This window comes from Centruroides sculpturatus, unplaced genomic scaffold, assembly GCF_000671375.1.
Source record: "Centruroides sculpturatus isolate CEXI.00-Female unplaced genomic scaffold, Cexi_2.0 scaffold1583, whole genome shotgun sequence".
NCBI lineage: Eukaryota > Metazoa > Arthropoda > Arachnida > Scorpiones > Buthidae > Centruroides > Centruroides sculpturatus.
The window spans coordinates 153,413-166,224 of record NW_019385673.1 but is presented as its reverse complement, the minus strand read 5'-3'; the positions used below and the strand labels follow the sequence as shown (position 1 = coordinate 166,224).

General features: G+C 32.9%; 1 protein-coding gene across 1 annotated transcript in view; it reads right to left on the bottom strand.

The window, feature by feature from the left end:
• Window positions 1-333: 333 nt before the first annotated feature.
• Window positions 334-12,812, bottom strand: part of LOC111641090 (neuroglian-like) — a 68,341-nt gene continuing 55,862 nt past the window's right edge. Inside the window, exons 19-21 of the mRNA XM_023387205.1 lie at window positions 9,384-9,506; window positions 4,426-4,614; window positions 334-506 (exon numbers count right to left, since the gene is read on the bottom strand). Of these exons, the coding sequence (XP_023242973.1) occupies window positions 349-506; window positions 4,426-4,614; window positions 9,384-9,506 (470 nt within the window). The 3' untranslated portion in view covers window positions 334-348. The remainder of the gene's footprint in view (window positions 507-4,425; window positions 4,615-9,383; window positions 9,507-12,812) is intronic.

The following is a 12,812-nucleotide window of genomic DNA, read 5'->3' as shown; positions in this document are numbered from 1 at the left end:
CCTGCACCCCTTCAACTGGGCTATGTGGTTTGTGGATATTCCATGAGTTAAAGCAGTAACTAAAAATAATGCTTATTGTACATAACATCATTTGTAGACAACATTTGAGCATGACATTATTATTTTTTATTTAAATAAATTCAAAAACAGTAAATTCAGAATTGTGTTCTCATCGTAAGATCAAAAATTAAAAATTGAAAACACAAAGAAAATAGCAATTTAAAGCTCATTACAACAAATGAGCTTTGGCTTTATTCCAACAAAACAATCTTCAATTTTGTAAAAATAATGTTTTTAAATTATTCATTAAATAATAAATAACCTAATATATTTAAATAAATATTAATTTTAGCAATAATAAATTATAAATTTACTTTCCCTCCTATACTGCACATAAAATTGACCTCTTGGATCACATCCTACTGCTGGTATCCAAGTAATAGCTATACCAGGTTTATCTTCTCCATGTGATAAAACAACCCATTTAAAGTCAGGTACTTCAGGAGCTACAAAAATTAAGTTTATTTTTTAATTTGTGATCTAATTATAATTACCTTGCCTAATATATTCTTGTATTTCAGCTATCTACTTTAATAAGTAAACTGATAAAAGATAAAAGTACAATTTTAATTTAAAACAAAGCAATTTACTAATAAATTTTTTGATTAAATGTAATAAATAAATTTAATTAATGGTACTTATAATAAAAATACAGGGTGTCCATAAAGTCTATGCCGAGTTTTATAAATTTATTTTTAAAATAGTGTGAAACTTATAGATGCAGTTAGCTGCATAAAGAGGCATAAATATAAACAGTTTTAGTCAGCATACCAGTACACCTCCACATATGCACCTTTCGTCACCCATAGCATATTAAACAATTCTCAATTTCCCATGTGTTTGTCAGCATGTTTGGGATCACATTTGCAACAACTTCCCTCATTCACTGCTTCAACATGTCCATATCTTCTGTGTGTGTGGCATATACATAATCCCACAGAAAAATCTAGAGGTTATGTCACATAAGCATGGAGGCCAGCTGGCAGGACCATTCTGATCTATCCAGCAGTCATGAAATGTGGTATGCAAGAAAGTGTATATTTATGATTAGCAATGCAAGTCAATGCAGTCAATGGCATGCAAGAAGAGAAACTTTGTGAGCCTATCTACATTGTGGCACATGCATGCGATCAATAGATCTCACTGTGTTTGCACAATAAATTTCTAAAACTCAGCATAGACACCCTGTACAAAAGTAATCTTTTAATCCAGCAAAATCATTTAATAAGCAAATATTTTTATCATTTCAAAAGCCATTTTCAAGTTATTCAAGATTATAACTACAAACTTATTTGAATTCTGCATTTTATATAATAATTAAATCCATTGGATAAATATAAAAATTGAAATATCTGAATGAATACATTTTGAATTAATGAATACGATTGAATGACTTGGGTGCAAAAGGTGAGAAACCACACAAAGAATTTAAGAAATATCACATTTAAATTTTAAAAATCCTTAAATTGAAATGTTTGATGATAAAAAGTATAGTAAAATTGGTTTATTATTATTAAACATACATCAATATAAACATACAACATCAGAATTTTGTTTAAAAATTTAAATATGGTATTTCTTAAATTCTTCTTTTTGTGTAACCTTTCAAACCTAAGCCATTCAATTTTGAAAGTCTGAATTAATAAATAGAGTAAGTGATATAAAGTATAACAAAATACAGCAAACGAAAAAGTTCTCATAAAGATTGGATAGAACATTTATAATGCAAAAGGTTAGAAATATGAGACACACAAGCAGGGCCAGACCAAGATAATTTTGCACCCTGGGCAGACGTCATTTGATATCCCTGTAAAATTGCTGATAGGGTTCAAAAATGTCAAGAGGGTCGAGCAGTTGCAAAGGGTCGTATGTGGGTGATCGGCACTGAGACAGACTCTACAGTTACAAGAAACTGTTTATTTGACACGAAAGAAGCTTACAAGATTTCCGCAATTTTGGAAGTTATATGTTGGCAGCGGCTTCTGGGTCTTCCTCTCCTTTCCACCATAATCCCATTTTGAAGGTGTGTCCCTGGTTTGCGAATGACCAATTCCATCGACATCTCGATGACTCCAGGACAATGTGGTCAACTTCCATTGATGGAAATATGTCGATCTGAGATTGGGAGATGGAGACAAAAATGGGTACGAGACACACAAACAACAATAGATCTGCCACTTGGAACTTTCAGGAGAAGAAGCCATCACATCTTTGAATTCTCAGGTTTTATCCGGTTTCCTCCGATTCCACTTTCCGATTGGTCTCTCCTCATCACCTGGTAATAATTCAAAACTTTTCGGGAGCGCGGGCGAGGGCAAAATCAAAGTTTAATTCAATTCCCATCTGGAGATAGTCGATCTTCATTTTTCCATTGTTCTATTATTTAAAAGTTCTTAAATATTCACGTTGTTTTCATTAAGAAAAACTATTTCTAACTTATGTTTTTTTCTCAAAAAAGAGATAATTTTGTCCTTAAAAATAAATTATTTTAACATGAATTTCAGTGAGGTTCGGATCTGTCCAGAGCCTCACATCCCTAAGTTTTGTTATACTTAAATGAGTGCAGGTTCTAAGGCCCTAGAGCCACCCTTAGTTTTGGTACCCCCACATTTTAGCATCTCAAGCAGGTACTAAGTCAGCCTGCCTCTTAATCTAGCACTGCACACAAGATGCAATGAACTATGTTTAATATACAAACAAAACTTGATTGAAAATGCATTAATTAAAACATTCAGACACTGGATAACGTGCAGAAGTTTATACTAAAGAAATAAAATTTCTTCAACCCAATGATAAACAACAGAGAAAAAAATTTTCTAATAAAAATATCATATGAAATCATGCGTTAATGGTGCATGATTTCAAATGATATGATATGACTTGTCAGAAAAAAAATGACATAACAATACTTTAAAATGTATGTACTTGACATCAAGTGATATTGCTTGTAACTTTGTTTCTGAAGTTCAGCAATAGCACAAAGTACAGTCTTTCTGCCATCAAGGATTAATGCCATACACATTTGTACATCAGTCTGCCAAATAGAAGTGAGTTTTTTAAATAAAAATGATTGCTACTTGCAATTTTGTAATATTGTGTTAGTGTTGTATTATGATTCAAGAATGAACTTGAAATTTGAAAACTTTGTTAAACTTTGCAAATCTATCACAAAGACAATTGAAATGCTTTGGGAAGTCTATAACAACTAAACAAGAAGCAAGACCACAATCTCTGAAACCCAAGAAGGAAAGACAAGTCAGGCATATGACAAAGAGCATGTTGATCATTTTTTCTATCAGAAGGAGATTATATACTAGGAATTTATTCCTTGCAGTCAGGCAATGAATTCAGACTTTTACTGTAACATTTTGAATTGATTACAGATGTTTGTCACAAAACTAAAATTGTAGTGCAACTGAACCTGGCTTCTTCATCATGACAACACTTTCACACAAACAGCCTTCAAAACACAAGCATTTTTGGCAAAAAAAAACAATGTGACAGTCTTTCCTTGCCCTTCTTACTTTCCAGATTTAGCACCTTGTGACTTCTATTTTGCTCTCCAAAATGAAATTGAAGTTCAAGAGATGGCATTTTGATACAGTCAAGGGGATCCAGTCTGAATTGCAACAGGTGCTTCAGAATGTTCAAAACAATAATTTCCAGGGAGCATTTGAAGCTGGGCAGAAACAGAAGGACCACTGTATAAATGCAGGGAAGGACTACTTCAAAGAAGATGGCAACCAGATTTAAATTAGTTAAGTATTAAAATCTTTATAGACTAAGTCAGGTTTCTTTTTGATTGCATCTCATACATTTTTGATTTTTGACATCAAATCAAATTCCTCTATCTGTGATGCTGCTTCATCTTTCGTCTCTTCAATATCTTCAAATAACGTTATAGCTTTAGTCTGAATATTTTCAAGACTTAATGGCACATAGTGTCAATTTGATCTTTTATCCAAAGAATTAGACATTTTTTCCATATCTTCAATTAATTCATTGTATTTTGTGATTACTGTTGATTCCATAGATCTTAAAATTTCATGTCACCATGTCTTTTTTTCATAACTTAATGTAGGGCACATCATACAAAAATAGATATAGTAACAAGCTTGGAGATACGAAAAAAAGGAGAGCTAGAAGTGTTAAATTAAATGATTCCAAATAGATGCAAAACTTTTAATTCATTATCCTGGTTTTATTTTTAATTATAGTACTGTATTTACAGCAGTACAAAGTAGTTGAAACTTACAGTATGTCGTATATAGGAGTTACTTATTTTTAAATTTAAATTCTAAATATAATGATTTTCTAGAAGATTTTTTTGCTAAAATGAAATAATTGCAATATTAATTTACTTACGTTTATCTAATGCTTTATTAGTTTCAATTTCAATAAAATAAGGCATTCCTTGACCTGCTCTAGTAGTTGCACAAATAGTTATTCTGTATCTTGTAGCAGGATTGAGTCCAAATAGTTTTGCTCTTGTCTCCGTTGGTATAGTAATAGGTGGTTCTCGCTCAACTTTTGGACCCAATAAAGTTCCATAAACTGAAAAATATCAAACTATTGATTTAAAACCATTTAAAATCTAAATAAAAACAATTGAGTCTATTAAAGAATCATACAATTCTTGTAATTTTTATTAATTAATAATAACTATTTCAAATATAAAATACAGTATGACCTGCAGGACCATTGAGAGATTGACCAATGGGATGTGCTATATACAGTTGTTGTAAAATGGCACATTCGATTGGTCAATGGATTTAAATTTGAATTTATCTAGAGTTCTTCTGTACATTCCATTTTTGAACATTAAAGCCTACAGCATTCCATTTCTGGAAATTATAACCTGAAACAGTTCTTATTTCTCAGAAGTAGACCAAAAGCATTTGTTTTTTTTTGGATTTTATCCATCTGCTGGGAGAATTTCAAGGTTGGAGTGTTTTTTTATATTAATATTAATGTAATAACATACTAATTTAAGGTCTCCCCATTTCTGAATTGTCTGAGGGTTATTGTAGAAAGATTTCCAAGTGGCTGATAAAGCATTCTACTTTTCTTTTGTCACTGAACTGGGAGTTAAAGCAAATTTCGAACAAGCAAAACTAATTTGGCTTACTTTCCACAATGACTAGATCGGCTCTTTATAATCTTTAGAAATGTTCAAAGAAGCGGAAAAAGTAGAATGTTTCAATTTAAAAGATTGTAAGAAGTTATCAACCACTTGGAAATCCTTCTACAATAACCCTCAGACAATTCAGAAACAGGGAGATCATGAATATATATGTTCTACATTGATATGAACTTCAACTAAAGTCTTAAATTGTAATCATGACTTCAAAATACAAATGTATTTAAAAATACACATTTTTATGTTATTAGAAATTTATAATGTTTTAAACTTTTTATAAATGTTATGTAGAACACTCATTTAAAATTTCTTAATATCCCAATGTTTCAAATTTATAATATTTGTCTATTCATTAAATTTGTGCTAGAATTATGAAATTTAAGGTTGTTTCTTCAAGAAATGAGCAAATATCCAAAAGGTTGATTATTGATCCAAAGTATATTTTCCAGGCTCTTGAGATGGAATCTGCATCCTTCTAATTAATATAGAGAGCCTTTTGTAGTTGATTTACATTTTTCTAGCAGCTCCAGTTCCTTCAACTCTGTCTCATCATATCTCTTTGTTAGACTCATTTTTCACCACGTGCTTATACTACAACCTGCAGGTAATGTGACAAAGGAAATTTTTTAATTTTTCACCAGTATTCGATAATTTTACAGAATTTTGTTTGGATTCCGACGACTCCTTGGACAAAATGTCTAGAATGTTAACTCGGACAGAAACATTACCCCAAATTCTCACGACAAAGGAACGGCTGAAGATACGCGGCGTTACAAAATTAAACATGAAAAACTTATAACTAATTATCTAGGAACTACTTATTCTATAGGGAAGGATAGAAGGAGTATTTGATAAAATAGAACTGAATGTGAATGGGTACCCAACTTAGCTAGTAACCTTATGATCAAAGTTGTATCTTAGATCTTCTCTCTGCTGGACAACACAAAGTCTGATGACCATAGAGTTCGAACTTTCCCTTTTCTCTTCGGGTTTCTCTATAAACTTCCGGAGGGGTTCTCATGTTAGAGTACTACTAGGGTTCTTCTCTTGTGTCTGCTATCTTAGGCCTACTGGTTCTTTCTCTCTTCTTGGCGAGGCGAGATCGACTTGACGATATCCACAAAATACATCCTCACAGCTCAACGTCTCCACCAAAAGTAACCCATCTAGCTTCCTTTTAGTGCCTCCAGGCTAATTGCTCCTTTTGTCTTCCAATCAGGTAGTCGCCACCCACAGAGAAAAGTTTCCAGAAGGGAGAGGACAAGGGAACAAAGGGCAGAGAAAGAAGGGGGAAATGAAATATATATACAAAATTATAGCATATGACCACAGGTTATATCAGTTACACTTCATCTAGTTTAACCTCTATTTCTAAAACTAAAGCATAGGTCACCAGAGCAGCAACTGGCTTTTTCTTATTAATGGTTTATTTAGTCTGCTGTGTAATGAACAGTTTGTAACTCATATTTATTCTAAGCTGTTGCCAAATCTGTTAACCTTAATTGAAGCAGCAGCCTTAAGCAACAGCAGACTAAAGGAACATCAATAGATGTTCCTTTAGTCTGCTGTTGAAATACTGATTTTTATATAACAAATACTGATTTTTATATAACACTCACCAAATAAACCATCACCAGTTCATAACCAAACAGAAAAATTCTTTCTATGAACGTTTTCATCTATATGTGTAATAGATGAAAACGTTCGTAGATAATAGGTGGTTCTCGCTCAACTTTTGGACCCAATAAAGTTCCATAAACTGAAAAATATCAAACTATTGATTTAAAACCATTTAAAATCTAAATAAAAACAAATGAGTCTATTAAAGAATCATACAATTCTTGTAATTTTCATTATTTAATAATAACTATTTCAAATATAAAATACAGTATGACCTGCAGGACCATTGAGAGATTGACCAATGGGATGTGCTATATATAGTTGTTGTAAAACGGCACATTCGATTGGTCAATGGATTTAAATTTGAATTTATCTAGAGTTCTTCTGTACATTCCATTTCTGGAAATTATAACCTGAAACAGTTCTTATTTCTCAGAAGTAGACCAAAAGCATTTGTTTTTTTTTGGATTTTATCCATCTGCTGGGAGAATTTCAAGGTTGGAGTGTTTTTTTATATTAATATTAATGTAATAACATACTAATTTAAGGTCTCCCCATTTCTGAATTGTCTGAGGGTTATTGTAGAAAGATTTCCAAGTGGCTGATAAAGCATTCTACTTTTCTTTTGTCACTGAACTGGGAGTTAAAGCAAATTTCGAACAAGCAAAACTAATTTGGCTTACTTTCCACAATGACTAGATCGGCTCTTTATAATCTTTAGAAATGTTCAAAGAAGCGGAAAAAGTAGAATGTTTCAATTTAAAAGATTGTAAGAAGTTATCAACCACTTGGAAATCCTTCTACAATAACCCTCAGACAATTCAGAAACAGGGAGATCATGAATATATATGTTCTACATTGATATGAACTTCAACTAAAGTCTTAAATTGTAATCATGACTTCAAAATACAAATGTATTTAAAAATACACATTTTTATGTTATTAGAAATTTATAATGTTTTAAACTTTTTATAAATGTTATGTAGAACACTCATTTAAAAATTCTTAATATCCCAATGTTTCAAATTTATAATATTTGTCTATTCATTAAATTTGTGCTAGAATTATGAAATTTAAGGTTGTTTCTTCAAGAAATGAGCAAATATCCAAAAGGTTGATTATTGATCCAAAGTATATTTTCCAGGCTCTTGAGATGGAATCTGCATCCTTCTAATTAATATAGAGAGCCTTTTGTAGTTGATTTACATTTTTCTAGCAGCTCCAGTTCCTTCAACTCTGTCTCATCATATCTCTTTGTTAGACTCATTTTTCACCACGTGCTTATACTACAACCTGCAGGTAATGTGACAAAGGAAATTTTTTAATTTTTCACCAGTATTCGATAATTTTACAGAATTTTGTTTGGATTCCGACGACTCCTTGGACAAAATGTCTAGAATGTTAACTCGGACAGAAACATTACCCCAAATTCTCACGACAAAGGAACGGCTGAAGATACGCGGCGTTACAAAATTAAACATGAAAAACTTATAACTAATTATCTAGGAACTACTTATTCTATAGGGAAGGATAGAAGGAGTATTTGATAAAATAGAACTGAATGTGAATGGGTACCCAACTTAGCTAGTAACCTTATGATCAAAGTTGTATCTTAGATCTTCTCTCTGCTGGACAACACAAAGTCTGATGACCATAGAGTTCGAACTTTCCCTTTTCTCTTCGGGTTTCTCTATAAACTTCCGGAGGGGTTCTCATGTTAGAGTACTACTAGGGTTCTTCTCTTGTGTCTGCTATCTTAGGCCTACTGGTTCTTTCTCTCTTCTTGGCGAGGCGAGATCGACTTGACGATATCCACAAAATACATCCTCACAGCTCAACGTCTCCACCAAAAGTAACCCATCTAGCTTCCTTTTAGTGCCTCCAGGCTAATTGCTCCTTTTGTCTTCCAATCAGGTAGTCGCCACCCACAGAGAAAAGTTTCCAGAAGGGAGAGGACAAGGGAACAAAGGGCAGAGAAAGAAGGGGGAAATGAAATATATATACAAAATTATAGCATATGACCACAGGTTATATCAGTTACACTTCATCTAGTTTAACCTCTATTTCTAAAACTAAAGCATAGGTCACCAGAGCAGCAACTGGCTTTTTCTTATTAATGGTTTATTTAGTCTGCTGTGTAATGAACAGTTTGTAACTCATATTTATTCTAAGCTGTTGCCAAATCTGTTAACCTTAATTGAAGCAGCAGCCTTAAGCAACAGCAGACTAAAGGAACATCAATAGATGTTCCTTTAGTCTGCTGTTGCTTAAGGCTGATAATAACAAATACTGATTTTTATATAACACTCACCAAATAAACCATCACCAGTTCATAACCAAACAGAAAATTTCTTTCTACGAACGTTTTCATCTATATGTGTAATAGATGAAAACATTCATAGAAAGGATTTTTCTGTTTGGTTATGAACTGGTGATAGTTTATTTGGTGAGTGTTATATAATTAAGTACCCAGTTTTTTTGAAATACAGTACTGATTTTTAAATTGTTTAATTATTATATTTTGAAAATAGATAGATTAAATTTATGTAACTAAGCATCTTACCTTCTTCATAAAATATTTGATAACCAGTTAAATTTCCATTAGGCTCTAATGGTTTTTCCCATGATAGATGAAATGCACTTGAACCAAAAGGCACAGCATTAAAACTAGCAACTGGTCCAGGGGCTGCAATATATGAATATAAATATTTTTATTAAATAACACTAACTCAAATATAAAGAAGTAAAGAAAATGTATGAATTCTTAAATGACATTAACAACTCAAACATTTAAATCTATTTTATATTCTTAAAGTCTCCAATGGAAAATTCACGAGTCTGCTGCTGTAATAAATGAATTTAAATGTATTAAATTAAAAAATATCATTAATTAATAATAAAAATACTGTACTAATAAAAATTATGAGAAGTGAAAATCATACTTCAAGATAAACACAATTATAAAAGGCATACAATTGTAATTATTTTCACAAATCATAGAATACTATGTCCATATAATAAAGTATGATAATTTAGATAGAAAAGAACACCAAATTTGAATTTAATACTGAATATTGAAACTGTTATTGTAAGATTGCTGACAGGAAGAAAGCACATGTTGATCCCTCTTCTTGTGAAGATAAACAAGAGGTGCAAGCATGATGTGAGTGTTGTTGTCGACACTGAGGGGACCGTAAATGGTTCCTCTAAATAGTCGATGTTAGTCAGGTAGCTCGATCCGATCGCATCCGCGGAGGGAATCGTCGTGGCGTCGAGTTGTATTGACCAAGGTCGAAAGAAGGATCCGAACTTCGTATTTGCTAGTTTATTTATCGATAATTACAATTATGGTACAGATGTCGAGAACAACGCTGATCTCTTAGACAAAGGTCGGAGCGTATGAGACAAGCGTCCGGACCTCAGCACGTCGACCCGAAAAGTGTGAACTTCGACCTCTGACGTCACGCGGGTTGGGGACGGTGGTCAGGCGCAGTGTTGCCGACCGCCGCAACACTGAGACAGGTCACTTTTACATAACAAGCTATTTATTTGGAAAATTCCCTACATAATTCCAGAAGAGAATTTCGCTTGGATAGAAACAAAGTTAAAGTTCAGTCTATAGATCACTGGTTAACCAATGGCAATCAATCACAGTTTTGACAGCGATTGGACAACTTAAGGCAAACTGGCTGGCTGGAAGTCAGACGTAGTTCGACAAAATGAAGAAGTCCGAGACAACAGGGAAACCAACACAGAGGACAAACAGGTTCAGTGAGGGAGAAGCAACCACACTTCAGGGTTCCTTGAATTTCAGGGTTTTTAAAGGATTTCTTCCCAAAATTCTTAGTTTGATTGGTCCTGATTTTCTCTTTCCACCTGATTGGTTCCTATCCTGTTTCCAGGTGAAATTAGACAACCAGATTGGGCAAAAGAAAGATTACTCTCCATTAATCAAATCTGACACCTTGACTCATATCTCACATGATGATATTTTCTTTTCTGACACCTAAGAATTGTTATGTTTTTATTACTTACAACATGATAGTTTTTCTTTCAAAGGAATGCTACATCTCATTTATTTCCAAATTTTGTCATGTCTATGAGAGTCAAAGTCAAAGCATGATTTTTTTCCACTTGACATTTTAAACAATCCAATCCAGTAGTTTGATTATTAAAATAAATCTATAAATCATACAAGTTTATTTGCAGAATAAAACATCATTACACATTAAGCCACTTTCACACAACCTAGACATACAGATAGATGATGCCAATATGTTTTCGAATGATATCTGAATTTCATCCAGGTACCTTCCAGACATCTCCTCACAGTGAAAATTATCTCCTCTCTGGGTTGAAAGAGAGCAGTTTTGCAAGTGCATGGCAATGGATGTGTAGGAAAATTGCCATACTGCTTTACTAGTCTATTATCTGATAGAACTGACAAAACAGTGCTTGTAGCATGCACAAAAGATAATTGAAAGCACCAAGATGACTAGCTACCCAGATGACACAAAGATATGCATTTGCTTCAGTGCTATGCTAGGTTGCAAACTATGCCTGTGAGCCGTGAGTGAAGAAATCTAGGCTGAGAAAGACAGACAGATTTCACCATGTACAGTACAGTACAGTACATAACGTGTGAAAAGTTTCATGCCTTACAATGCACTGCTACTCATCCAGGCAAATTTCAGTACCCAGTTTTATCTGTCTGGGAAACTTCCAGATCACATAAAAGCAATCTTAGGGTGCGTTTTCTTTTTACTACCAGTGCATTTTTATTTCTTGGCTTTTCTATATAAAGAATTCTCCACATTTATCAAAAGGAATTCATTATACAGAGGTTTGATCAGGGATAAATCAAGAACTAGTAGGGTCCTTGGAGGTTATGATTTCTGGAATTATGAAAGAGATTTGAAGTTTCTTGAAACATCCTGTATGTAAGTATATACATGTAAAAACAAAACAATTTTGGTAGTGACCATATAAGATCACTATACTTTTGGTATGTATATACAAAGTATAGTCAATTTGAATAAAATACTGTCAGCTATTTTAATTAAAATTGTGTATATATTTTTTCATCAGCTTATCAGCAGTGGCGTGCAGTGACGTTTGATGATAGGGAAGCTGTGCCGGCCCTGGATAGAAACATTGGAATCGTTATATGATATTTTGGTGTGTAGCAACCATGTGCTAAACCGCATGAAGTTGGTGTTCTGGAAAGCACATGTGCAAATGCCTGTAATCTGGCTGCTTTACACGATTCAAATATTTTTGCAGTGGAAGCTATCCTGTATTCGACAATACGCCGCTTCCATTGAGAATATGCATATATAAATTTATATTCGAATATACAATAGCGATCTTATCATTGTTTTTCACATGTAGTATAGAAATTTGTAATAAAATACATAATGTGGTTGCAATAAAATATTAATTTTAAGTAATTCAAAGTACATTAAAATATGAAAATAATCACACAATATGTATTTATATTTTAGAAAATACGAGGGAAGCAGTGCTTCCACAGTTTCCATGGACAGCATGCCACTGATCATCGGTGAACTGTTTACTGTTTTGCATAATTCAACAGAGGCGTAACCGACAATAAAAGGTTGTCTCTATGAAGAAAGACTGTTATTGTTTTTTGATGATTAAACATGGCAGAAAGATGATGATTTAGCTTCTTCAATTTTTAATTTATAAAAATATCACCAGCCATTTTAATTAAGAGTTATTAAGCTTCAAAGTTGGTGAACAAAATTGTACCCCCCACATAAACACACACACACAGAAAAATCCCCAAAACTTTTTGCATTTATTGACATTTTAAGGTTCTGAGTCCAAAACTGTAAAAATCTTGGGGGTCATTTTTTGACTGGTTGCCATATTTTCCTGGCTGTTGTTTGTAATAGCTGGAAAAGTAAAATTAATGCTTTTATCAAAACCCTACCCTTTTAAATAATTCTACAAAAAGACTAACTATACA